General features: G+C 44.4%; 1 protein-coding gene across 4 annotated transcripts; it reads left to right on the top strand.

Annotated features, from left to right (window-relative positions):
• Positions 1-5,074: 5,074 nt before the first annotated feature.
• LOC104310894 (phosphatidylinositol 3,4,5-trisphosphate 3-phosphatase TPTE2) lies at positions 5,075-24,764 on the top strand. 4 transcript variants are annotated; one of them, XM_069802784.1, is made up of 19 exons: positions 5,075-5,313; positions 5,909-5,977; positions 8,023-8,100; positions 10,419-10,466; positions 11,193-11,351; positions 11,743-11,862; positions 14,275-14,374; positions 15,207-15,270; positions 15,800-15,864; positions 16,450-16,510; positions 17,419-17,500; positions 17,583-17,671; positions 18,947-19,008; positions 19,966-20,046; positions 21,116-21,221; positions 21,839-21,936; positions 22,315-22,410; positions 22,905-22,975; positions 24,505-24,764. In XM_069802784.1, the coding sequence occupies exons 2-19, from the start codon at positions 5,928-5,930 to the stop codon at positions 24,605-24,607; spliced, it is 1,533 nt and encodes a 510-aa protein (XP_069658885.1). In that variant the 5' UTR covers positions 5,075-5,313; positions 5,909-5,927; the 3' UTR covers positions 24,608-24,764. The 4 variants fall into 4 exon arrangements, with proteins under 4 accessions (XP_069658885.1, XP_069658883.1, XP_069658882.1 ...); XM_069802782.1 differs by having other exon boundaries at positions 5,145-5,313; positions 5,904-5,977; XM_069802781.1 differs by lacking the exon at positions 5,075-5,313 and adding an exon at positions 5,354-5,431 and having other exon boundaries at positions 5,904-5,977.
• The last annotated feature ends 1,806 nt before the right edge of the window (positions 24,765-26,570 follow it).

The raw sequence follows: 26,570 nt of genomic DNA on the forward strand, positions 1-26,570 counted from the left end.
AGCAATAAAGTGCTTCATCAAAAGTAAGATAAATTTGAAAGATCGGGATGACGTCAGCCACCACAGTTTCAATCTACGAAATAACCGAAACCAGCATATGCGCATTAAAAGTCTGCGGTTTGTTAGCAAGGAGTAACCACAGAAATCTGCGTACAAAGAAGGAGTAATGGTGGCAGACCATGAAATATGCTAGATCTGAATGTTTTGATAACCTTCAAAGAGCAAAGACATAATTCAGTCTAACTAATGAGTCTGCATGCAGCCTATGAGTACCTAATGGGTTGACACAGCAAATGTAATTAGTTTGTAAGTTCCTGAGGGCAAGCACCGGTCCGAGCAATCTCACTTAGATCAGGAATAGCTGTACCAAAGGGAATTAGTCACAAGGCCAGAGGGAGTATGTGGATTATCTGTGTGATCTTCTACCTACCTCAGGTCAGAGAACTCCCCTGACCTAATTTACTGGAGCATCTTTATGAGAAAAGGACATTTTGGTGTAAAATATTCAGTGCTGAAGAACCAGCCACAGACCATAGCATGCTCTTCCACTGCTTAATCACCCACATTGTTAATTATTATTGGTTTTTGCCCCGAGTCTGAATCTGCCAAGTCTCATCCTGCAGCCTTTTAATCTCCTGATGCCTTACTCTGCAAAGGGGAAGAGCCCTCTGCTGCCAAACGTCTTTTTCCCTGCTTAAGGCTAAGTCCAAGTACACATGAGCTGTGTGCCTGGCCCTGGCTGGGAACCCAAACCCCCGTTAGCTACTTCGGCTGCAGGCGTACGTGCCGGGGGAAAGCCAGCGGGGTCACGGAGTGAGGGGTTGCACGGAGCTTGTCCTGGGCAAGGCTGGGCGCCGCGGCACAAGCACATGCCGAGGGAAGAGCACTGGTGGGTAGGGCACTGGGCTGGCACGGAGAGGGAGGAAGGGCAAGAAGAAGTTCTGCTCCCGGGGTGATTTCATTCAGGGTTGTTTAATGCGGAGCTACGCAGAGGTGAGAAGAGCTGTGGGTGGTGTGCGGCAGGGTGTGGTGGAGCTGGTCTCACTGGGCTTGTTGAGGGGGCTCCAGGCACTGCAATACTCCTCTGCCTAGATTTGGGATCCTGATCCACCCTAGGCAGGGGCAAGCGGCAGAGTTACGTGGCCAGGACAGCCTGGGGCATGCACAGGAGCAGAATGGCAGGTTCTGGGGGGGTCTCTGCAGCCCAACAGAGAGATGCCCAACCAATTTAATTGCCTCTATGGTTAGGCAGCTGCTGAACATGTACCCTTCTAGATCTCAGTTTTGAAGCTTTAAGTCTCCTTACACCCCTTTTTGGGCACCTAGACTTTTTTCCAGATCCAGCCCTGACTGACAGTGATTAAGTCATTCCTTATCTTTTTATTTCAGAAGACGGACAGCTTTGAGCTCCTCGACCCAGGTGTGATGAGGTGCACTGCACAGCCTTCTACCCAGATCACGGCTCTTCCCTCTTTCTTCTGGAGTTGTGGTTACCAGGACTGGAGACCTGAGAGTACACAGGAGCCAAGTAAAGAGCTCAAGCAGTATTTCCAAGCCAACATCTTTCCTCTTTGTGGATCCAAGGATCTTGCTATTCCTTTTGCCACAGAGCCACATGCCACAGTCACCTGTGGCTGGCTACTCCCTACCACTACCGCAGGATTTTTCAGTTCCCTCTTTTCATAATACAGTCACTGACGCTCCAAGTCTGACCTGCCATGGCATTATTCCCTGCAGTCAGGATGATTGTGAATCGCAGCGCATGAGAAGTTAGTCCAGAAATGCTTGCAAGCTTTTGGACATGTACACGCATATGCCATGCAGGTGGCAGGTGCCCTGCAGTGACAGCTAGTGGGACTATAAGTAGACCAAGGATTTCTTTTAAAGATGTTGCGTGGTCCTTCAGGTATCAAGGGCTGAAAAGCACCCTCCTGAAGTCCTTTGTTCTGAGATTTACAGCGGATGTATGGAAAAGCATGTTGCTCGCTCATCTGAACTTACCAGACGTTACAATTTACTCAGTGCTAGGCAGCCGTTCTTCTTCTGTCCGACCACTTTTCCAACCTCTGCGTCAGCTGCGAACTTCATCACTAGGGAGTTTATCCGGGGCATGGTTTACAACAAAACACCACACCACAACATTGAACAGCGTAAGCCAACACCCAATCCCTGCAGAACCTCTCTGGAAAGGAATTGCTTAAGGATGGTTCCCCTTTTAGTTATTTTAAGACTAGTGTGCTGGGTTTTCACCAATGTGAACCAGATTGAGTTTATATTCTTCTACCTTTTTAATCACAGTGATTTTCCAGCCAGACAGTTGCTTACAGAAGCAACAAAATACTTCTATCAGTAAAACTTGCAATCTTGTTTTAGAAATATAAATTAGTGTGACAGGAATTATTTTCCCTAAACCCATGTTGATTGGCATTAATTATTATTATCACTAAGCTTCTTTAATATTTTATTATTTGAAACCTCTGTCTACTCTGCTCTCATTTCGCCTGGGAGCAAAGCCAAGCTGACAGATCTATCACCATCAGGTCATCTGATCTACCTGCTTTTAATATTGGCAGAGGATTGATTTTTTTCCCCCATGTATCTCCATATTTCTGCTATCCCAAGACTTAACAAAAATGAAATTATTTTTCTTGGCTATCTCTCTTAAGAGTATCAGATATAAATGAGCCATACCTACCGATTTTAAAATCTGCCAAGTTAAGAGATTCTGTTTACCACCCTCTCTGTTATTTTTGGAATGTAAAGTATGTCATCACCCCTCTGAGATATGCATACTTCATCCTGCTCTCTACCCAGTATGTAACTGGATTATTTACTGAACATTTCGATCTTTTCTGCATTTTGTTGACAATTCTGCTATTCTACCCTGATGAATAATCATCAAGGGATCAGAACTGGATTCTGAAGGGTTTTAAAATGTCAGCATCATGAGTTAACCAGCAAAATATAATGAAAATTATTTACGAGCCTTGAATTCAAAAAACCAGAATATTTTCAATGCTTCCTTTTTACTTTTAGCTTTATGACCCTTGGATCTTGTTCCTACATGTTTCTCCACCAGCTGAGAGCTAGAAATTTAATTTTATTAATAAAAAAGAAAGATGGTGGTTTTATTTTATTCATCTGAGTCCAGGAGTTAGGATTTTAAGAAAATAGATCAACCACCAGGAAACTCATGATGATGTGTGAGAGCTGGCAAATCTACGGCATTACCACTGCTGCAAGATTAGCAACATTGAAAGGAACAGTTAGTGTTATCACTGGCAATGCGGCGTCCACCTATTTGATGAAAAATGGGAAGGACCATATTTTTCCTTTTTAAGTGTATCTGCAGCCTCTAGCAAGCTGGTTCATTTACGGCCCTGGCATTCATTCAGTCTGAGTGCCAAACTGGAAGCCTCCCGCCTCCAGACCCTCCTTTGACTGGGTGTTACAGGTTGTTCTGTGAAAAGTCCACTTCAGTACCCAAACTGCCTTCACACCTCGGTGCTTTCAGAGCCCAGGACAGGGCAAACCGGACTTCTGCATTTCTTCACTCTTCTCCGATGTGGTCCTCCCCGTGAAGGTGCTCCACAGGCATAAGCTCCTGCTGAGCGTAACTCACAGGATGCCCACATGGTCCACGGGAGGAAGCCTGCACGTGTAAACTTTTTTTCAGAACCAAGAGCAAATTAACCGACTGTTTCGTCTCATCATCCAGCTTAGCTCCCATCCACGTTTAGCTGCTTCTGGAATACGTAATTATGGGGATACACCAGACGTATTTAGCTCATTACTCGCTACCGCTGTCTATACCAGCTGCTCAGCCATGTATTTACAGACATGGCGGACTTGAAAGGGAGACCTTCCACGATCGTCTGCTGCCCAGAAATGCTCCCTCTCCTCAGCACCCACCTCGCAGATTCTGGCTCCTTGGGGCCAGGGCCACCCGGGGAGCTCCTGCCTCCGGCTCCCGCACCCACCCCCGGCCGAGCTGCCGCAGCCCCGGCCGCAGCCCCCAGACGCTGCCTTTGAGCTCCCTCTGCTGCCGACCGCCCCGCAGAAAGCCCCGCAGCCCGGCGCCGGCCGCGGCTCAGGGGCCGCTCCTCCTCCACCCGCGGCGGGGAACGCGTGGAGGCTCCGCAGGGCGGGGGGGGACACGCCGCGCTCCGCCCCGCAGCCTCCGGCTCTGCAAAGAAAGCCACGGACTCAAATTAACGCCCCGGCTTGATTAACCATTAAGTAGGTATTCTTTATTGGCAGCGCTGGGTGCACGGCCGATCGCTCCACCTTTCGTGTCGGGCCTAATCGTGCAGGTTAGGTACCCGTTCCACGTACATATGCACTAGATTTCCGAGAAATGTTATACATATTCATTAGTTTTCCGGGAAACTATTAGCATATGCAAGTGCCCTTCACGCAGGCGCATTGAAGGTCTCTGGTGGTCTTCAGGGGTCCTCTGGTGGTCTTCCATAGTCTTCCTCACTTGTCCGCTACCTGACCTTCCTCAGGTGATTCTGCGCAGCATGGTCCTTTGCATGTTTTGATACGTCAGTGCCTGCTAGTGCTCTTATTAGTGTTCATTAGTGGTGTAAAACCATATGGCCAGTTTAAGCTAAGTTATCTACAAGGACGAGAACAAAGGCAGGAGTTCTTCTCTTTTCCGGCCCTATCTATTCAAGCAAGGCCTCTGCTTGTGCCTTCTCAACAAGACCGTAAACTCATCGAACATTTAATTAAGTTTTGTGATTGCCCGCGGCTCCTTCTTGCTCACCACTCCCAAGCACCAGGCTCCGACAGGCGTAATCCTTGACAAACACCAGTCCTCGGTACGTGGAGTTACGGGGAGACAGTCACCAAGCCATAGCTCGTTCTCTGCGTCGGTCAGCGCTCCGCGGTCCGGCACAAACCCCGTGCTGCGCGGAGGCAGCGGCCGCCGGCGCCCGCGGGGCCCGTCCGTCCGGCAGCCCGCGGGCCGCCTGTCCCCACCGCAGCCCCCGAACCCCGCCGTGCCGCGGGGAACGCGTTTACAAGCGGAGCGCGGCCGCGCAGCTTACAAACCCCGCACGGCCCCAGGCTCGGCAGAGGGCGGGCGGTCCCCCCGAGGCGCCCGGGCCGCCCGCCCGCTGGTAACGGCGAGGTGCCGGGAGCGGCGGCGGGGCCGTCGCCATGGCAGCGGGCGGTCCCGGCCCGCCCGGCCCGGCCCGGCCCCGGCCCAGGTGCAGCCGTGCGGCGCCGCCGGCTCATTAGCCGCGGCCCCGGGGCCGGGGCAGCTGAGGTGCGTTCGTGCTCCGCGGCTCGGCCTCGCCTCGGCGGGTGAGCGGGTCTCCGCGGGCCGGGGCGGGGTGAGGGAAGCGGGGGAGCGGCCCTCAGGAAGTTTAACGCCGCTTTCCGCTGAGGCCGCGGAGCGCCGGCGGTGGGCGGCCGCGCTGAGGTGAGGGCGGCGGCGGGAGAGGGGAGAGAGAGCTGCCCGGGGGGTCGGGGCCGCAGGCTGCGTGTGGTGGAAGGGGGCGGAGGAGCCGGCGTGTGGCCGCTCCCCGTGGAGCCGCTCCCCGTGGAGCCGCTCGCCGGGGTCCGCAGCCCGGGCTCGCTGGGGCCGCGTCCCGCCCGGAGGGGCCGGCCGGGGCTCGGCTGCGCTTCCTGGCTTTGGAGCAGGGGAAGGTGCTTCGTCGTGAGGTGAACGTGCCGTTTCGAAGGGGTTGCCGCTGTGGCACGTTAGGTGTGGGCGAAAAACCGTCATCGCGCCGGCTCTCGTTAGCCTCGTAGGTGAAGATTGTGCTTTGTCAGCTGGGGGGACACACTAGTCGAAAATGTCTGCTGGTAACGTGTGAGGCTGCTGCTGTAGGAGGCTGGCATTCGCCGTTTCTCGTACTGATACCTCTTTAACTCGATGTGCTTCTCTTAAGACCAGCAGAGCCACGCCAGGCAAAATGACAACTGTGAAGTATGAACAAGGGACAGAGCTGACAGGAGTGTCCAGGTGAGTGGAACGAACCGCACCGGGGTACGGGTCTGGGGTTGAAGTATGCTGTGTACGTCAGTCCCCTGTCTAGAGTGTCTTAGTGCTTTAAATCTAACGAAGAGAATAATGATGGAGTGCTTGAAGCTTACACAGCGTACAGTCTTTGTGTTCCCCCCCTTAAAATGCTGTTGTCTGTGAGGTGTGACATCTTTGAGAGAAATATGCTGTTGTGATTGGCTTCTTACAAGTAGTTAAGAACTAGCTGAGAAGTACAGAGCACCCAGCTCCGGTATAATAAGCTCGTGGCAGTAAAGCCAGCTCTCTCCTAGCCTCCAGAAACACTGTCAAGCTCTCCTGTAGAAGAAGATGCTCTTGCTCTGCTCTCCTTAAAAGCCTCAAGTCTGAAGTTCAGAGTGTGCGGGGAGGAAATAGGTTCTTCTAGACTGTCCTCATTTTCTTCTCTTCTACCCCAGTAGTCAAAGACTAGATGTAGTAGCTGTGGCAGAGAGCTTGTTCCAGCTTGGACAACAAGTAGATGTAGAGGAAAACAAAACTCCCTCTGAGGAAAGCATTATCTAGAACTGAATTTTTGTGTGGGAGCACAGTGGAAATAATGTACTCAGACTTGACTTCTGTTTTCTTTTTGTGTTAAAGATTGGCTTCCTAACCCAAAACACAACTGTTGCTCATTCTTATTTTGGCTTATTTTAATCACAGTAGAGGATAAGAAGGTGGCATTTGGTATCCTTCATGTGTCCACAAGTATAAGCAAGTGGCCCGTAGCAAAATTGCTGTAGCAGCAGCAGCAACCTGCTTTAATGAGTGAACCATTTCAGCTGTACATTAAGTGGAAACTCCCAAGTGGATATCCCATAAGAATAGCTGCGAATCAAAGTTGAATGGCCATACATCACTAGAGCTTTGCTTCAGTTCTGGCAACAAAGTTGCAGATACTGGTGTCTGGAGATACTGGAGCTGGAAAATTAGCTTTAAGTAACAAAATTGTTGCAGGAGGGGAAATCATTCCTCTCTTCAGCCTGATACTGAGTGCAGGTGGTGAACCATCAGTACTGGTTGTTGCTGACACTGTAGGAAATGCATCATTTAACTTGTTTAAAAGGGGGTTAGCCCACGCTGCAAAAGCAGTGCTGGCGCATGGGTCCGTTGTGCAGGGTGAAGAATACTTGGATCCTCTGAGTTGCTACACTAATGCTTCAAACATGCTAAATTGCCTCAGAACAGTATGGAAACATCAATACTGAATATGCATATGTAGTTGCTCCTGCCCAAGAAGTAATGATGCCACAGGCAGACCCACAGCAACACTGTGGCTGTGCTATTATGCAGCACAGTATTTCTGTGGAGAAGGCTGAATTAAACCCCTGGCTTTGGATGTTATCCTTTATGTTCTCTGAAGTCATCATGTGGCCTTCAGAGCTTCTCAGGTGGCTGAACAAAAACTTGATCTAAAGACACCCTTTTAAGGAAGTTATGGCAAGCAGCCACTACCCCCAAAAAATGCTGTTCTAGCACTAGCTCAGCTGCTGCTGCTCTGGTCTTCCAGTTTCCGGCCTGGTATCCTGCTCTGCACAAAAACATCTCTGTGCTGTGGCTTTTCCTGGTGAAAACATTAATTCTCTGAACAAGTAGTTTACTGTAATAGCTTTAATGTCACTTGGACTCTCTGAAGCAATTTTGCATATGCATGTTTCCAGCACTTCCAGAGTCTGGACTGGACTGTTAAGTCCTCAGCAGACTCTTGGATGCCCTACTTCAAAGCTCTTTATCTGATTGTTGAACACATCTGTTCCCTTTCTCCCCCAAAAGAGAAACTTCTGAGAGATGGATTGCTAATGGGAACTAGGTCACTACAAGCCAAGGGGTTCTGCTCTGCCAATGTATGTGAAGTCTTTCTTCCTCTGGTACTGTGCCTGTGCTCTGGCCCAGGCTGCTGCTCACTGCTCAGCTGACAGTTGATATTCTTTTCTCTGGGACAATGAAGGGTAGCAATGTATAAAGCTGACATCTGTATCAGTATGTGACTTGTGTTATTCCTTTGCCAGCTCTCCAACAGCAGAAGAGCCCACAGTAAAGATTGATGATGGTCGTGATGAGGATAATGAACCAGACAGCTGTTTCAAGTAAGCTAATGTTACACTAAATGCCTTGCTCACCCCCAAAGGTGGAAACTGTTGGGCCAAAATAAGAAGGCAGATGGCCTGCTGAAGTAGAGAGATAAGCCCAGTAAATCACTTGATATTGACATTTGTTCTAGCACATAATAAAGACAAGTAAGTTCAGGAAGCTTCTTTCATCTCTAGAGACATAAAGTGTAGCTTCTTCTCAGGTTAGAAGTCCATCATATTATGGAAAATGTGTATGCAAACTGTATTGATTAAACTTTCCCAAAGCAGTGAGTTTGGGAGAGCACAGAAGAACAAATGCTGGTGAGAAAATGAGGTGAATGAGTATCTGGGGCAAATGATAAGCATCATGCCCTCATCAAGACTAAATTGTCTGAACTTGCTAGTGATTAACTTCATTCTTGAAATGGTTATTTTCTAACAGTGTTTAGCTCTTGTCACCAGATTACTAACTCTGCTAGCGTACTTAGTCAAGTCAGTGACAAGTGAATAGACTTGTGTCTCTGTTCCTGCAGCTCAAGAACAGAAAGATTAAGCCTGTTATCTCAGTTCTTCTATGTGACAACATGTCTTTCTACAATTTAGAAGTTGGCATTTACAAATGCATTTCATGAAGGCTTTCAGCTAAGTATGTGAACAAATATGCCATGTTCTCTTCAACTGATTTAAGTAAGATGTTGGCGGGCCAAATTGGAGTGGTGTGCATACATTTCAGTCATTAGTGCACCTAATAAAGGTATTTGTCCTTAGACCGTGGAAGCTGAAGTCTTGGTGTGCCTACTAAATTTGCATTGTAGGATTGACTGGGCAAAGACACAGACCAACAAACTGTTAGTGTAATTATTGCAGTGTTTCCTTAGAAGTTAGACACTCAAATGCAAGGAGAACCTCCTATATGCTAGGCTGCCTTCAAGACAAGACCTGTTATTACATCCTTGACTTCCATGGGAAAAGTGGGTTCTACAATCTAAGTATCTCCTTCCTGTTTAGGGATGCAAGTGTTTGCTGGTTAGACCTTGCTTCTTAGTTTGAAGTGTGAGCCTAATAAGAAGTGTAGGTTAATTCAGTAGGCTTCCTAATCACTTCAAAGATATCTAGCTTTGTCTTAAACTGAGTTATTGAGGTGTTAAGGATATGCACCAAGTGAAATGCAATGCTCAAGTTACCCTAGAGGAAACAAGTAGCTCAGACAGGATCACTGTAGGGTGCAATATGCATTATTGAGCTGACAAAGACTTCCTGTAACAGTGGTATCTCTAATGGTGGTGGGGAGGGGAAGTGTAGTAACTGTATATAACAGGAAAGGTAGGGTAGGGATGTGAACAATACAAAAGGAATCTACCAGTACTTTTTGTCAGTATCTCGGAGCTTTTGTTAGGTCCTATTGTTAGTGATATACTTGGAGAAGGTGTTTTCTTTCAAGTGTCTAAGAAAAGACTCAGTGCTTACAGTAGTTAAGTAATCCCAAGATTACTTAACAGACTGGCAGTCTGTTTTTTCAGACTGTCAGAACTTGGGGCTTGCAGATAATTGCTTCTACCTTAGTTCTTGGTGTAGCCTAAAGAGACTTTCAACTAGTAAGATAGTTACACAAAGGCCTAGCTTTAAACCAGAAGGCTTAAAGCATACCAAAGAGGCAACAAATAATCTTCTGTAACTGGAGCTGGAACCCTGCTAGGGCTGGAGATAACTCTCACAATTGGAAGAACTTAGCTTCAGTAACTAATTTTCTTAAAAGGTACTTGAGTCTTCAATCTGAAAGCCAAACCAATTTTTCCTTTTAAAGGCAGAAGAGGGATTTTTCTTCATCTATTCCAAGAGCACAGAAGCAGTAGTAGAGCTATTAACAAGTGCAGCTTTTTCCAGGCCTGGAAAAAAAAAAAATCTTCTGATACAATAGTCTAGTATCTTGAACAAGATACCTTAAGAGATGTTTATGCTTTAATTTCCCTATTGACCAATAGCTATTATATAAGCCTGCTTCTTAAAGCTTATAACTGGGCATTAAGCCAAACTTCTAGTGTCACTGGAATTGTAACACTGAATAGTGTTGTGCATAAGTACATACTGCTGTACTTCTAGGGTCTGTAGCTGGTGAATGTTTTTTCTGACGAGTGGTCAAAGCATTGTTTTCAAGTACTGTCTTAACCTATATACTTCATGAATGCAACCAAATAATCTCCTCTTTAAGAAATTGCTGCTATACAGAATTCTAAAACCAAAAGAATGTGAACAAAAGAATGCAACAGTGCTCTTGTGGCTAATACCAGTAACAAAATGTCACTTGTCTTGATGCCAGTTCTCTTCTCTTGCAGTGCAATTAGGAGAAGAATTTCCCCATTTGTGATGTCATTTGGATTCAGGTAAAAGGTCATGCTTGTAATGATATGGGCAGGGTAGAAATGGTCCTCATTTCTGGTGTGAGAACTTGGAGAGTTCCTTGAACAGCAGTGACTCCAGCCTGCTCTGTCTGGAAAGTACTGAATCACCTACCACCCCCAGAAAGGGTGACATGAGAAAAGTACTTTGATTGGGAAAGAAGTCTTAAACAGATATGACTACATTGACCAGGGAGACCTGAAAGTCAGAACTGTAAATGCTGTTGACTTGGATAAAAGCTCTTTAATGGCTTACTCCAGGCTGTGGCAGCTTTTGAACAACTAGTTGGTCAGTTGTATGTAGTCTAGGTGCTGGAGCAAGGTAAGCCATTAAAGACAGTTATTTTTAAGGGGCTACACCAAGTTGTGAGTGGGAAGGAAGGTGAGTAAGCTGAAAGACAGCACTGACACTTGTGTGCCTTAAAGCATTCAGGTTTGTACCACTTCTAGGTACCAGTGGAATTATAGGTTAATAACTACAGCTGAGTCTGAGGTAGATATATGGTTCCACATGGATGACATATTCTGTGCAGATCACTTAAAAAATGTAATTTGAATCCTTCAGCTGCTTATACAAGCAGGCCTCAATCTGTATGTAAGAGAACACACTCTTGCTGGAACAGCTGAAAACAAATCTGGGCTTGTGCTCTTCAGTCAATGTCAGCAAGTCATTCCTATGTCTCAAGTTGACTTGTATTTTTCTTTTGGCAGAGTATTTGGAGTTGTACTTATCATTGTGGATATTATAGTTGTGATTGTGGATCTGGCTATCAGTGAGAAGAAGGGTGTTAGAGAGATTCTTGAAGGTGTTTCCCTGGCAATAGCGCTCTTCTTTCTCATCGATGTTCTCCTGAGGGTGTTTGTTGAAGGGTAAGTAAGACACTGACAAAAATTAAGTCAGTGTGGCAAGTCCTCAAGCTAGTAAGGAAGTAATACTTTGGGCTTGGACTATGAACATGGATGCCCTGTAGGCTAATTTCCTGGTCATAGACAATGGCCGCATATTTTATTGGCTGTTACCCTTCTATAGAATAATCTGTAAAGTGAGCACTAGGAAACTGCATCAGCTTTGCTGTGACTTACCTGTGTAGGCCAGGTGTAAGATTACTTTCTTAGTGAGACTTCAGTGCTTAGTGTTAAGAACTACTTCAGGAGAGCTTGTCTCTAGCAGTAGCTCTGTATAGGTGATTCTTCTCCTGAAGATGTATTTCAGTCTTTGCTATCCCTATGGACATCTGTCTAAAACTCTCCATTGTTTCAGCTTCAAGAACTATTTCCAGTCCAAACTGAATATTTTGGATGCATTCATAGTGGTGGGCACTCTGTTAATTAACATGACGTACTCCTTCTCAGACCTTGCCGCAGCAGATCAGATACCAAGGTAAGAATGGTATGGCAGCTGTTAAATGTGATCTCTTTTCTTGATAGTCTTTCAAGAATTTTCTTGGGCACCTCTAAGCTAGATGTGTGCATACTAGATAACGAACATGGCAGTGATAGTATTTCATGGTACAGACTAATGAAGGATAGAGACACCTAACTTTGGTCTACAGTTATGCTATAGACTGTCCCTGTCTTGAAGGCAGAGATGATCTAAACATATCACTTGGGGTAATTAAAAGTGAACAGTGAGGCCATCAAATGCTGTAACTCAAGCATTTTTTGGGCAGAAAGTGTACAGCAGCCCTGACAGAGAGGAGAGTCTGAAGGTCAGAAAGAAGAGTTGGATTATAATTGCAAATGGAACAGACAAGTGAGGGAGGATCTCTGTCTAATGGATCTTGAAATAGAAAGAGCTGCTACATTGTCTTGTTTCTTCTACCTTGCTGTCCCAAAAGCCCCATGGTAACATGTGTTGGATTTTTCAGCCATGCCTTGGAGAAGGGGAAACATGCTGTTCATGTGCATAAATTAAAGTCATATTTCCATCTGATTTCTGTAGCTTGATCAGATGATAACCTGTGAGAGGAATCCATTCTTGATGGAGACAGAACTACAACTAAGATTATTTTATCTGCACTAGGTTTGAATTGGTGAAACTTGCTTGCATCAGCCAGGGAAAGAAGTTGAGCTCTTTTTAAAAAAAAAAAAAAAAAAAAATCACCCTCACAATTCAACTGGCTACTGGGCACAAGGGGGTAAACATTCTTCTAGAAATAACCAACTCAAAGTCTAGTCATTGAAGAATCCAGAGTTGGACAAACATCTGGAATTACTAGTCATCTCTTCAAATGCCAGCTAAACTCAGGTTTCAAAAAGTAGAACTACCAAAGGAATAGCTTTTGCAGCCTCAAAATCATAAAAGGCTGTTTCCTTCTAGGTCTTTTTAAACATTAAATGGACTTTAATAATTACTTACCATCTCTCTGGCCACATTTTTCTAAAGCAGCTTTCATCTTATGGCAGCATCCAGTTACAGGTAGGAGAAATGGCACTGTGACAGGGTAATGTGCACTGCTATCTTTCCTAGGCTGTTAGTAGTAGGCCTGATCCTGCACTGACCCATCTTGTTGTAGATTGGTGTGTGCAAGTGCCTTGTATTCTGACTTGCTGAAGTTGATGGGGATTTAGAATAGGCTTTTGGGTCACATAAAAAGGAGTTCACACTGATGCTCTCAGAAGGTACTCACCTGGGACCTACCATCTCACCCATGCAATCCTTAAGGCCCTCTGTAAGGCTTCCCTTGTTAAGGGTGCTTCAGTCCGCTTCTGACCAAAATTATACTACCTGGTATTAGATGATACCTCAGACTTGGCCAAATCCCAGATCTTGAGATGAGATGGTCTTCCTGCCTAACATTCCAGTAGTGTCTGCACAATTCAACTAATTCCCAGTAGCTTACCTGGGGTTTATCACTTTTCTTTTGTCATAGACCTTCCTCAAGAAGCAGATGGCAGTCTTAAAGCACTTGATAAATCTCAGAATAATTAGAATCTGAGCAGCTTTTTTGTGGATGAGAGTGTATATGTGACAAGTGAAATTTTGGTGGCAGTCCACAGATGACTTTAAGCTCTACATCAGTGGAGAGCAGACTGGCTTCAACTGCAGGTCATGGGTTAATGTTTCCATAATATTTGTCCCCCTTACTGTAGGTGTTCACCAAGGTTTTTACTTAAGTGTATCAGGACCTGAAATATGTCCATGTGCTCCTTAAAAGTATATGCTCACATATGTCCTTAAGGAATGGTTGTTAGTTTGCCCTAGTCCCTAAGGGTATGTAAAAGCAGCTGCCCCTGTTCAGTTGTTCCAGTAGAACCACTCACATAAGCATCTTACCTGCTTCAAAGTTCAACAGCAGTTCAAAGTTCCTCAAACCAAATCATCTGCTCAAGTTGCTGAATGATTAAACACAGGGTTTATACTGATCTCTTCTCAGGTTTCTTAAGGCATGATGTATATAGCCTGTATAACTTCTCTTTTCAGCTATTTTTCAGGTGGCTACTTGCACTTAAATGTATACTTGAGAACAAGCTTCAAGGAACAAGAATTTGGGGTTAATAACATAGGTAGTGTTGTTGCTTGCTGGGCCTGTGAAAGTCTGTTTGAGCAAGTAGCGGGTTTCCTAGTTCCATTAGCTGTTCAGAACACGTACTTCTGAAAAAACACCTCAATAAAACCATGGTATTCTTCAAGCATAGTATTCTTTCTCCAAAATTAGCCTGAAAAGTCCTAGTTTAGTATATGAAACAAAGCTTTAAAATGTCTCTGAAAGAGCTTTTAAATACCTTTAAGCTTTGCATCTAAGTTTAATTGGGTTCATTTTCTTTCATGGTGAATCTGACTCTCATCTAGAATGGTGACTCTCCTCCGAGTTCTGAGAATTATCATCTTAATAAGAATATTTCGCCTGGCTTCACAGAAGAAGCAACTTGAAGTGGTGACCAGGAGAATGGTAAGTTGGCCTCTTAATATATCTAGGCTACTATTACTGTTTCCAGCTCTCTTTCCAGGCTACCATCAATAGTGAGTAGCAAGACTGCCCACAGCCTGTTGGTCTGCAACTGGTAATATTGCCTAAGCAGCATGTCTGTTTGGTGTCCCTGACAGGGTACTGGAGTTTTGCCTCCAACTTCAGTATAGCTAATAATTCTTAACTTTGCTCAAGTAAGCAGTAACTTGACCTGGAAGGCCAGCACATCAAAGTGATTGCAACACCACCATGTGTCTCAATTGATAATTTCTAGTTTGTGTGGTACATAGGCTGCTTTCCCTCACATGGGGGAGGATAGGAATTTTAATGCTTCTGGTGCTTATTCCAGGTGAAAGCAAAACAACCTAGCTGTTGAAGCCCTATCCATTGTAAATGCTGCTGCTTTTTTTCATCAGGGGCACTAAAGTGGTACTTGAAGCTTCAAGTATGTCCTCTTGCTCAGGAATATGCAGTCTTGGTTATGCCACCCTTAACTAATTCCTTCACTCAGCCCCCAGCCACTCAAACAGCAATGACAGATTATGCTGCAGTCTGCAAAGAATCTGCAGTGTTCTTTCCACTAGAATAAACTTTGATACTTCAGGGTAAAACTTCTGTATGGAACTTCTACCTAAAAGCTAACACAATAAATGTTATTCTTGGCTAATGCTGTGAACTTTGCTATAGCAAAACGAGGCTCTGCTACTCATGACTGAAGTTCAGAGTCTAGGTGGTTGGTTTTTCCTAGTAACAGGCAACTCTTGTTGATCTTTGGCATTCCTTTGGAAGACTAACTCTACACTTCTTTTGGCAGGTCTCTGAAAACAAAAGGCGTTATATGAAAGATGGCTTTGATCTGGATCTCACTTATGTTACTGGTGTGTAGAAGCAAATGATACTTTGCTGCATGTTACATCCTGCTAACACTAGTTATTTAGTTAAGTGCTTGACATGAAATACAGACAATGTTTTAGACTAATGAAACTTAAGTATGAACTCAAAGCAGGCCTACTCCTTTTCTGTGGCATTTTGAAATAAGGATTCCTGACTCTGACACTTGTTCTCAAGGATTAGCCTTCTGGGGGAGATGTTGTACATTCTGTATGTTATGATGGAAATTCTCCTGAGGCCTAGGGAGCCAGAGCTGAGACACTATTGACTAACTCATAGTATTTTTGCCTGTGATTCTGTAGAGACTGACACTTAATGGTAGCTGATGCTTCAGGAAGCTTTATTCTCCTACTCTAGCTATACTAAATGCAGAAGAAAAGCTCTCAGAAATGGGTAGGTGGTTCTTATAATTAGGGTAGAAATAAGCTGTTTCATAATGATATTGCTCTCAATCACATAGTTCCTACATGTGGGGAGGGTTCCCCCTGTTTTTTCTGATTGCTCTCTTTTCCACAGATCGCATTATTGCAATGTCATTTCCATCTTCTGGGAAGCAGTCTTTCTATAGGAACCCAATTGAGGTAAAAATCTGTCATTTATCAGGTTCAGTATTTCTGAATGCTGGTTTCACTTCTAGACTCCCACTAATTTGCCTGTGGACTAGATTGTCAGGTCAGTCCTAGTCCTACTGTCTTGGCTGGTTGGAATGACTAAATGGTGGTCTCCACTGTGCTGCACCACTTGTGTTGTAGTCTCTTAGCTAAGCCTAGTGGGATGTATCTGGCACTGTGCACAAACTGGTGCTCTGATGCCCCTGTTTCTTGGGAATGCTTCAGAGAACCAAGTCAGTTCTGTCCCAGAGCAGTAATAGTACAAGCAAGAACTGTATATTCATCTAAATAAAGATGTTTAAAAGGTCTGCATTAATGCCCTTTAGAGCTATGCTGCCTGATATTGTGGAAACATATGTAGGGCAGGGAAGATGGTTGCAGTAGTACTTTTATTCCAGACAAGAACCTGAGCTATTGGCCTGCGAAGGCTTGCTGTCCCAGGGCTGTTGATGAACAGCAGTCACTGACCCTGCTTGGGGATGGGGGATGAGGTGGTAGTGGAAATAAGGAGCAGAGCACCAACTACTCTGAACTTGTATCTTGTTATTGCTTTAGGAAGTTGCAAGATTTCTGGACACCAAACATGCAGACCACTATAAAGTCTACAACCTCTGCAGTAAGTATGTTTAGCTGGTGACTGTATTGAAATACTGCTAAACAGAAAAACATGTCTTCAAGGTATGCTGGTGGCAATACCAGGTCTCCAAGAATTTAGTCTGTCAAAAGTGCACAGCTGTCTCTGACTACCTTCTGTCCTGAATGTGGCTATTGACTTTGAGCATCTAATGTACCAAAGCTTGCAGAGAAGATACTTGGATGCCTTGCAGTTTAGACTCCCTTGCTCATGCTGAACAATTGCTTCAATGTTCTAAAACTCGTACTAAAGAAGTGGAATACTAAACCTGGGCTAAAACTTGGGGTGATGTTGGAGTTTTTTTCTAATGAAGGCTGAGAAGAGAGGTGAATGAATAGTTAAAAGCTCTTCTGTTTAGAAATGCCTAAAACAATGAAACACATTTTGGGAATAACTGTCCTGTGGTTTCTGCTTTCATAGTAGACCATCAGAGCTGGAAGCAGACAAGGTATGATACAGAAGCATTGATACTGAAGTCCTGAAAAAGTAAAACTGTCCTCTAGCTAGTGGAGGGATAGATGAGAGGTCACAGATGAGGAGTGTGGTATTAGCAGCTCCTTACTACTTTGTAGGTGCACGTTGCTGTGGCTGACCCTGACAGTACATCAGAATGTTAACTTTCAGATCCCTAAATAACCTGTATGGAAAGGAATGGCCATCTGGGCCTGGAGGTGAATTCTCACTTAAAAGTGAGAAGTGTGAAACTAGAAGCTAAGCAAGCATGGTTTTAGCCAAATTACCTCATAGTTTTTCTACTTTGATCTGTCTATTTTTACTACTGTACTTTAAAAACTAGTATATACTCAGACCAGCAGTTGTGTATCACAAGCCACTTTCTTTGTTGCAAGTCTATTCCCTTTACTGGCATAACACCAGATCTTTCCTTGTAGGTGAAAAAGGCTATGACCCCAAGTACTTCCACTACAGGGTGGAAAGGATCTTTATTGATGACCACAATGTCCCAGCGCTACAGTGAGTCTTGTCAAGAAATACATACATCATGATAGTTCTATGTGGGCATTTGCTTTGATCCACTAACTTCCCTCTTATCTAGGGACATGCTGAAATTCACTGCCAGTGTCCGTGAATGGATGAGTCAAGATGAAAAGAACATCATAGCAATTCACTGTAAAGGAGGCAAAGGTAGGACTTCTTGTGTAGTCTGTGTATGCTACAAATCACGCTATTCTTATCATGCCTTCTTTGATGTTAGTGTGGCCTTAAGTCATAGCATGAGATGGGTTTAGAGTGTAACTTGACAAATTCCGCAGACAGCAAGATGATTAGCAACAGTATAGTGCTGTGTGTTTAGTATTACACAACCCCATTTCTCGGTAGCCCAGATTTGATCTCTTAAGAACCAATGTCATCTTAGATTAAAATGGTCTTCAGTAACTGCCAGCTGTCCTGACTGCTGGGACAGCAGTCCCCCAGGGGAGGCTGGGGATAGGGAGGTACTAAAACTGCTACTGTCAAAAGTCTTAAGCTGCTGCTTTGGCTCCCTGGCAGCCAGTCACCCACACTGAATATCCTGCACTGTAATGTACCTCAAGCTTTTTAATTTCTTGCAGTGGAGGCTGGAATGTTGTAGGTACTGCTGGCTCTTAAATTGAGATACACAAGGTATTATGTGATAGAGTGCAATGTAGTCTTATGGGGACAGGCTAGTCAAAGCTACTGCATGTGACCTGACCTGTGGGTGCTATCCACAACCTGTAGTAGTGCGGGAGCTGTTGGAAGTGCATAATAACTGTGCAAATAAGCCAAATTTCCTTGCAAACATCTGCCATGTCTTTAGCTGCCTGCTGTTACTACTGCAAATACTTGGCTTAAACAAGGTGGTTACTTAACACAAAGGTGGCTCTTTCCCTTGCTTGGAACCATAGCTTAAAAGGTTTTGCAGAACTGAACACTGAAACTACCTGCAGGCCAAAACTAGCTTGAAGAACAAGTGTAGGGAGGGGTGACTGGACCTCTTAGATCTTAAATTCAAAACTGAGACTATATTTTAGTTTTTGTGCTAGCAGTCTTGATGTCGTCTTAGTAGGGTTGGAGGGGAAAAGTTGGAGCAGAGAAGTAAGTCTTGAGGCTTAGATTGTGGGCAAGTGCGAGTCTATAACCTAATCTAGCAGTGTGTACTTGACTGTATCCTCTGCTAAATAGAGTATGCAGATAGTGGCCAGCTTCCTAAGTATCTCTAGGAATACTACAAAGACATGTGGGGACTGCTTTCAAGGAACATGTTAAACTGCAGTATCTTGTCTTTAACTCATTCTTCCCAGAAATACAGGCACTTAACTATTCTAGTGTCACTTACCTCCTGTTATGTCTTCTATTTCAAAAGTTATAACTTCATCTTCACAAAAATAAACCCAAACACCTTAACTCCTGCAGTTCAACCTGTCTCTTTTAATACAGGCAGGACTGGAACAATGGTCTGTACCTGGCTTATAGACAGTGACCAGTTTGAGAGTGCAAAGGTAAAAAACCTGGTGTTTCTTATTTGATTCTTCTAGTATTCAAAATGCCCCTTTAGAACCTACCTAATTGGTGAAATGCACTAATACTCTGCAAAAAGTCTATACTGGAAGAAGGATACTGTGAACAACCTGTTTTACAAAAAAGTTCTTGCAAATCTTGCTACTATGTAAACTCCTTTCTGATGAAGACTATTCTTGATGAGGAAGAACTGGGAAAATAGAATTTAACAGGATACCAACTTTGAAGCACTTTTTTGGAGGCATAATAGACCTAGGATCTTGAGCAACAACTTTCTTAACTGTAGATGGCTTCTGAGCATGCTATACTAAAGACAGTGTTACTATTTTTTAAGTGCAATTTTTTCTTCAACCTTCCTCCAAGTAGCGTGAGGGATCAAGAATTGTCTTGACTGCCGGCATTACAGCAAGAAGCCCTTCTAGGGGAAGGCAGAAAGATCAGTAAGTCCTGGCCAGGACAGATGCATGTGCTGCTCTAGTATCCCAGGTCTAGCATGTCAGTCTGGAGAGCTGGGTTGCGGAAGGCCCAAGTCATTCAAGGTAGTCTGGCCAGAGTGTATATCCATTTAATCCCTTGTTTTACCCTGAGTTTGGTTTGTGAAGATCTGAACTAATGTTCAGCTTGGTCTGCCACAGACCACTTGAATAGAGATGGTTCTAAAGCAATTGCTTAAAGCATATTGCTCTCCTCATTGAATGAGCTTTATTAGCACTCTTTCATGGATGACAGACTTAATGTATCAGACTTCCTAATTAGTACTTTCTTATTCTAGTTAAAAGCCTCCTGTTAGAAGGTACCAAAACAACTATTGCGTATTTTCACTTGCATTCTCTTATTAGAATTGACCAGTGTAATTCCAGTTTACTATCCCCTTCTCAGGAAGGGGAATGATGGTGGAATGAATGTATCTTAACCCTTGAAATTTTTTTCCTGTGTAGGAAAGTTTGGACTACTTTGGGGAGAGAAGAACTGATAGAAGCACAAGTACCAAGTTTCAAGGAGTTGAAACTCCTTCCCAGGTAAGCTTGAGCAGGTCCAGCAACAGTAGCCAAACCAATACTAGCCTTGTGAGTGCTTATGCTACCCCACCTCCCCTGCCTTGTTTCAGAGATGTAGGTTCCTACCAATGCTTAACTCCTGAACTTTCTGTACTCTTTCTTTAAGTGTTGGAAGACTATCAGCTGGTAGGCTTGCACTGCATCGTCCACCCCCTTCCGCTTTGTCCAAGCATATTCCTTAAGCCTTTCTCTGTTATAATATAATCAAATCTGAATTATGGTATCTAAGATAACAGAATTGTTGAGATTAGGAGAGCTTTCAGTCCAACCCCACTGTTCAAGCAGGGTGAGCTAGAGCAGGCTGCCTAGGGCTGTGTGCAGTCAGGTCTAGAATATCTCCACAGATGGAGACTCCATAACCTCTCTGGGCAACCTGCTGCAGTGTTTGCCCACCCTCACAGGAGCATGACCCTATAAGACAGTTGGGCTGTTTATCAAGGATGTACTGAAGCCTGCAGCCTGGCTTGGGGAGGGCCATGGCACTGCTGTGTCTGGGTGGAGGAATGCATCCTCTAGAGACTGCATTCACAAGGAAACACTAAACAAGTTAGTGCCTCAGACCACAGTCTGGGGCTTTGCTCACTTTGATTCATTGTGTATGGTGAGATTCAGAGGTGTGAGATGAAGCTGGTGGCAGAGGTACTTTAGTTGCTGGTATAAAATAGAATGGAAGTACAGCTGTCCTTCAGAATGTGCATCTGTAAAGATGGAAGTTATCTTGTATATTTAAACATTCTGCCCGTTAAAAAGCTGCAATATAAAAGCTCCTCACTTCTTGCTGAACTCAAAAGTATGGAATTCTTCTCAGAACATGAAGTTTGAATACTGCTTAAAAATGTAGATGTTGAGTTTGCCTAGAGGATTGTTTGAACTTGGGAGGGTAAGGAGAACTAATGGCTACTTTCTTCTTAGATTTGGACTTAGAGCTAAGAACTTGGCAGAGAAGATCTATTTAATCCTACTTCTGCCTAGAATTAGTCTGTGTGGGGTACAGAAACTGTATAATGTGTCTGGGTTTTTTGCATTACAGAGTAGGTATGTTGGGTATTATGAGATCCTGAAAAACAAGTATAACTTGAAACTCCCACCAGAGAGGCAACTCAAAATAAAAAACCTCAAAATCCACTCCATACATGGTAAGAACTCTTGAATTTGGGCATTCCTCTGGTAATGGTTTCCTGGTACAGGCGGCTGATCTCTACTGTCTCTCTTGCTAAACCCATGATAGGAATGTAGACTTACTGGGATTTGAGAATTCAAATGACACAGTTAAAATATGAAGAGCATTTTGGGTGCAATTGCCCCATGTGTTCTATCACTTCCTGGGTGTCTGGTCAAATGGTGCCTCACATACAACCTGCTCTGTTTTGGGAAGGGAATCACTTTTCAAGTGAGATTAACTCCACATGTCAAGCTGGATCCGCTAATGTTTCTCATTAGAGAACACCTGTTTCTGTACATATACACTGGTAATTTTGATAAAGGCTGGAAGTTCAGCATGACTTGTTCAAGGGGACTTCAAACTGCTGTTCTTGTTCAGTCAGTGGAACTAGACTCTACATCACTCTGTTCCTGCTCCACTAGTAGGATTCACTGCTACTTCAAAGTACAGCTTTCAACCTCTGATTCTTGAGCTACCTTTAGGATTTGAGTTCTCTAAAGACTATAGCAAGGCATTCTGGAGAGAACAGGATTGCACTTGGTTTTCCAGCTAATGTATGTACTATGGTATAATGCAACCCTTTCTTCCTAGGAGTTGGGAAAGGCAATGGAACTGATATGAAGGTGCAGATAATTGTGAGGAAGCAAGTTGTACTAGAATGTGTATGTGCCAGTCAAAGAAACTGCAAGGTGAGAGTACTATGAAATTGTCAGTTGAGTCACAGAAGCTGAAAGCTGACTTACAGGTCAAAACTGTCTTCCTATAAAAGTTGAATACTGGACATAAAACTATCTCAATAAATGGATGCTGTAAATTCTGAGAGAATGAAAAAGCTAAGCTTTGCTAAATCATGGGAGAAGTAGTGGTAAAATAGTAAAAGATTTCCCTAGAAATCAATTAAATGCAATAGCTCACTCTGACCTGAGCAGCTTAAATTGTTGGCTATTATTCTAGCACTGCTATTGTATTTGTATACCATGAATGAGTAGCTAGGTATTGTCATGAATTGGTCCCTTGTCTCTCTGCAGTAACTTTTCATAAAAGTAATACTTTATTCTGTTATCCAGCTCTTCTTTGATTCTGAAAGTGACTCTGTAGTCATTGGCTTGGAAGACAGCCCTGTTATAAGTGGTGATGTGAAAGTCAGATTTGAATCACATTCTGTAAGTACAACGGCATGAAGACCTTCACTTGAGTGTGAGGAGAGGCTGCAGTGCAAACTGCAGCTGGGCTGGCTGTGCTTTGTGGGGCGGAATCTGTTTTCCTCCCCAGTGACTCCTGCTCTGTGGGGTGGCCCCACTGTAGCAGCTGTTATTCCACCCCTGTGCAGTGAGTGATGCAGCAAACATTGCTGCATCAGTCTGTGCAGGCAGGGGAGGCATCTGGCTGTTCACACAGTACAACTAAGACATCTTAGTTGAGTAGCTGCTGCTTCTAACATGGGTCTCTTACTTAATGTGACCTAGTACTGAGTGACCTAGTCCTGAAATAACTTCAGTGAAAATAGTGATCTGGGTGTGATATTGGGCTTTTCAAGTGTACTGACTGACACTGTAACTTTGTAAACCAAACTACTGGGGACAGGTGGGTACTCTTGCTCTGCAAAAATTGAGTCATGCTGTCAAATGGAGTCCTTAAACAAGGCCTTTGTCTTTAGGTTCTCCCCAAAGGCTATGATGACTGCCCATTCTTCTTCTGGTTCAACACTTCCTTTATTGAAAATAACAGGTAAGTGATCATAGTGACTGCCTTCAGATCCTAACTTCCAGTGTCTGAACAGAGCTGAAAGTTCACAAACATAGTACTGAAAGCTGACATAGCTTGCTGATCAAGCCTGTCTTAGCTTCTGTGTGGGTACTTGTCTCTGACTCTCAATTGTAACTTGTGAGCAGGCAGTTGGCACACACCTGCTTGCACTGTGCCAAGTGTCTTAAATGTATGTGAGCTCTTTATCTTAATCAAGTTAATCCGTTGGACTCTTTCCTTGGCACTCTAGGTATTGCTAATGAACTCGAATTCAAAAAGATAATGCTAACTATTTAAACCTAAGGGAACTCTGCCATCCTCTATAGCACGGCTGACTGAGAGGCTGGAACTTGTTCAGTGGCTTAGCAGGCAAATATTAAGGCCAGAGTTAGAGGTACCAATGCTTGGGATCCCAAAGAAAGGCTCTAACTTACTGCTACGCATGCTTTTGTTAAAATCAGAAATTACTGTGGTTAGTTCTTGTTGAAACTAGAACTCCCCATGGAGCTCCAGCCAGCAAAAGTTGGGCTTGTCTGTCTCACTAGGGGAGTGATGTAGAAATGCAGAGACATGAGATCTGTCTCTTCTGTCTACTAAACTTGACAGATTTAGACAGAAGAACAGTGAACTTGATGTATGAGATCCTATTCCAGTCATGGAGAGAACAATAATTGTAAGGAAACAATTTTTAATTGATCCTATTAGAGCATGTGGAGAGATAGCTGTGAGTCTATGTTCATAACTCTAAATTTAATATGCTGAGCCAGCAATGCACCTTGCAGTCTAGGTGCAGACATCTAGTTAGACCAAACCAGTGGCAGGAGAAATGTATGCCTGCTGTCTGACAGCCCTGCAGCAGTGCCAAGTGCTTTGTTTCCTGCAGGGCTAGGGAGGATGCCCCACCAGACCTTCTCTTAAACACAGTTTAGTGGAGACTATCTCCACTTCTGCCCAGAGAATTCTGGTAGACCTCAGGTGGACTAGGTCTAATCAGAAGTGAAACAGCTGCTAAGGCAGTGCTCATTCTCTGTATCTCTAATTCAGCCATAGCTGATGTGCAGGTGCTGTTAAGTGATAACTAGACATGAATTTGGTAAGCATTAGAAGTGGACAACATGCCTAATGAGCTTGACTGGGTACTGAATCAAACCCTTGGCATTAGGAAGGTCAGTTATTAAATTCCTGTCACTTGCATAACCATTAGGAGGTCTTGAGCTGAAGGTAACACTAATTTTACTCTAACAGTCTTGCATTGTAGGGCTCTGGGGGGAAAAAAACAAACAAAAAAAAACCCAACAAAAAACCAACTCGCAAACCCATCAGGTTGATTGTGTGTGTTTCTCAGACTATGTCAGATCCAAAGCCCTGTGCAGGCATGGCTGATGTCTGTCTGAATTCAAGATCTGGGGCTATATTTAATATTGCAGGGCTGAGCCTGAAGTTCTCTTGGCTAGCTGAAAGTAAAAGCATGTCTTAGGCTGTAAGATACACTACCAAATTTTGTCTTTCAGACTCTACCTTCCCAGGAATGAGCTGGATAACCCTCACAAGTCTAAAACATGGAAAGTCTATAGTGAGACATTTGCTGTGGAGGTGAACTTTACTGAACCATAAGGCAAAGCTGAAAGAAGGGAAATATGCAAAATTAATCTCTTTTCCTGGAGAATGTCTTGCTGCTTCAGTATAAAGTGAAGCAGTCTCATTTTGATGTACTTAATGTATTTCTGTGTAGATACTTCTCAAATAAACTTACATGAAGTTCTGTTGTGCAGAGCAATAACACTCTGAAGAGTTACTTAGCGTCAGCTGACTGTCATGTCATGTTACTGAGTTGTTGGATCCTTTGGAGCTTAGATGTCTCTACATACAGGTAATCCCTACTTTATTAATCTAAGACAATTGTCTGTCTTTAAGCAAGAGCATTAACCTGAGGGTGAGTGGAGACCAGCAGTCTGCAGGAGACTGCTGAAAAAATCTGACACCCCTTCACTCAACATCAGGGTTTTCCACAGGTCAATAGAACATAGGAATTTGGAGGGAGGAATAGTAATCTGGTGCAGGCAGACTAATGCTTCTTGAGTAGAAGTCTTGGTATTGAACCACTGTTCATCAGAAATCCATGATGTAGGGTTCTGAGCAACACCTGGCCTGGGAGCTGACTGTGAGGGCTGCAGACTGCACAGGTGCTTTTCTGGCACTGTTCCTCCCTGCAGAGGGCTGAGATGGCACATTGGCTCATGAGCATGCTAACTGCCTGGGATCAGTTAGCTGGGCTTGCCTTAGTACCTGCATGTGATGGGTTTGATCTGTGCACTTGCTCCTTTGAGCTAATGCTGCGCAGGCTCACTGACCCCTCTGAGCAAGGCCAAGACCTGTAATGCACAGAAAATGCTTATCCTGCTTCCAGCTGTTCTCAGCAGTATGGCTCTTCTGTGGAGACTGTTCAAGCCTTCCTTGATGGGAAATGTGTTGAGGTTAGCTGCTTGGTTCTGGTGCTTCTTTAGTCTTTTTATTGTTAGGCACTATGAGCAGAAGGGGACTGACATAGCTTTCCATAGCTAATAACTAGCTAACAGAGTAGGCAGAGAGATCTCATACTTTCCAGGTGCTTACTTGGGGGTAGTGGCATACTATGAAGTACATGTGTGGACTCGAGTTTTGCTGTTGCTGTGTAATTACTTGGTATTTAGGAACTGAGCTGTTGAAAACTCCCACAGAGTTGGAAGCTGCTTCTGTCAGCACTGTACTTCAAGTGTGGAGGTTGAAACCTGTCTTCAATGGCAAAAAAAATTGTTCCACCAATTGTTTGCAGTTTTAGCTACAAGAGAGTGAGCCTGGGTCACTTGGATACTGCATGGAAGTAGGTGGAGGTCGTGTAGTCCAAAACTCCTGTGCAAAATGGGCCCAGGTAGAGCAGGCTCACACAACCTAGTTCAGATCTGTAGATCTCCAAGGATAGGGATTTCACATGAGCCTTAACCTTACAACTGCTCTTCCTTCCTGGTTGGTATTTCCTGTGTTCTGATTTGTGGCTTTTGACTCTCATCCTGCCCCTGTAAGTCTCTCAAAGGGCCTGGCTCTGTCCCCTCCCATGAACAAGGAAACTGCAGGCAGCAGTAAGTTCTCTCCTCAGCTTTGTTACAGTTCTCTCCACCATCTGCACTCATTGTCCTCTGCTTGGCTTGCTTTGACATGTCACTCCCTTTCTTGTACTGGGGAACATGGAATTGGATGTGGTATTCCACAGCTGTTCTGACAGATGTGAGAGGTATGAGCAGAAGGTCAGAACTGTCTGATTTATTGGCTCCAGAGCCTGCTATTGCAGCCTAGCCTCTGCTGCAAGGGTGTGCTGCTCCCCAAACTGTAGTGTTGTTTCAGGGGGTGCCTGTGTTATTGCACACAGACTTGGTAAACTGCCCCTCAAGGTTAAGGGGAGCTGGCAAAGTTAATGCAACCCCTGCATCTCTGGCCTGAGGAAAGGAGGAGGAGGTACCCACTTGGACAGGAGTGAGACCAAGGCTGTATCACTTGGGTGATGGAGCAAGAAGGCAGCTATGCCCTGTGTGTCTGCACTGTG

This window comes from Haliaeetus albicilla, chromosome 15 (assembly GCF_947461875.1).
Source record: "Haliaeetus albicilla chromosome 15, bHalAlb1.1, whole genome shotgun sequence".
In the NCBI taxonomy this organism is placed as follows: domain Eukaryota; kingdom Metazoa; phylum Chordata; class Aves; order Accipitriformes; family Accipitridae; genus Haliaeetus; species Haliaeetus albicilla.

Bases quoted from the DNA above. Each gene is read 5' to 3' on its own strand.
- LOC104310894 (XM_069802784.1), top strand. From the start codon at position 5,928: ATGACAACTGTGAAGTATGAACAAGGGACAGAGCTGACAGGAGTGTCC. The intron at 5,978-8,022 runs GTGAGTGGAACG...TTCCTTTGCCAG, and splicing joins GAGCTGACAGGAGTGTCCAG to CTCTCCAACAGCAGAAGAGC. The intron at 17,672-18,946 runs GTAGGACTTCTT...CTTTTAATACAG, and splicing joins TCACTGTAAAGGAGGCAAAG to GCAGGACTGGAACAATGGTC.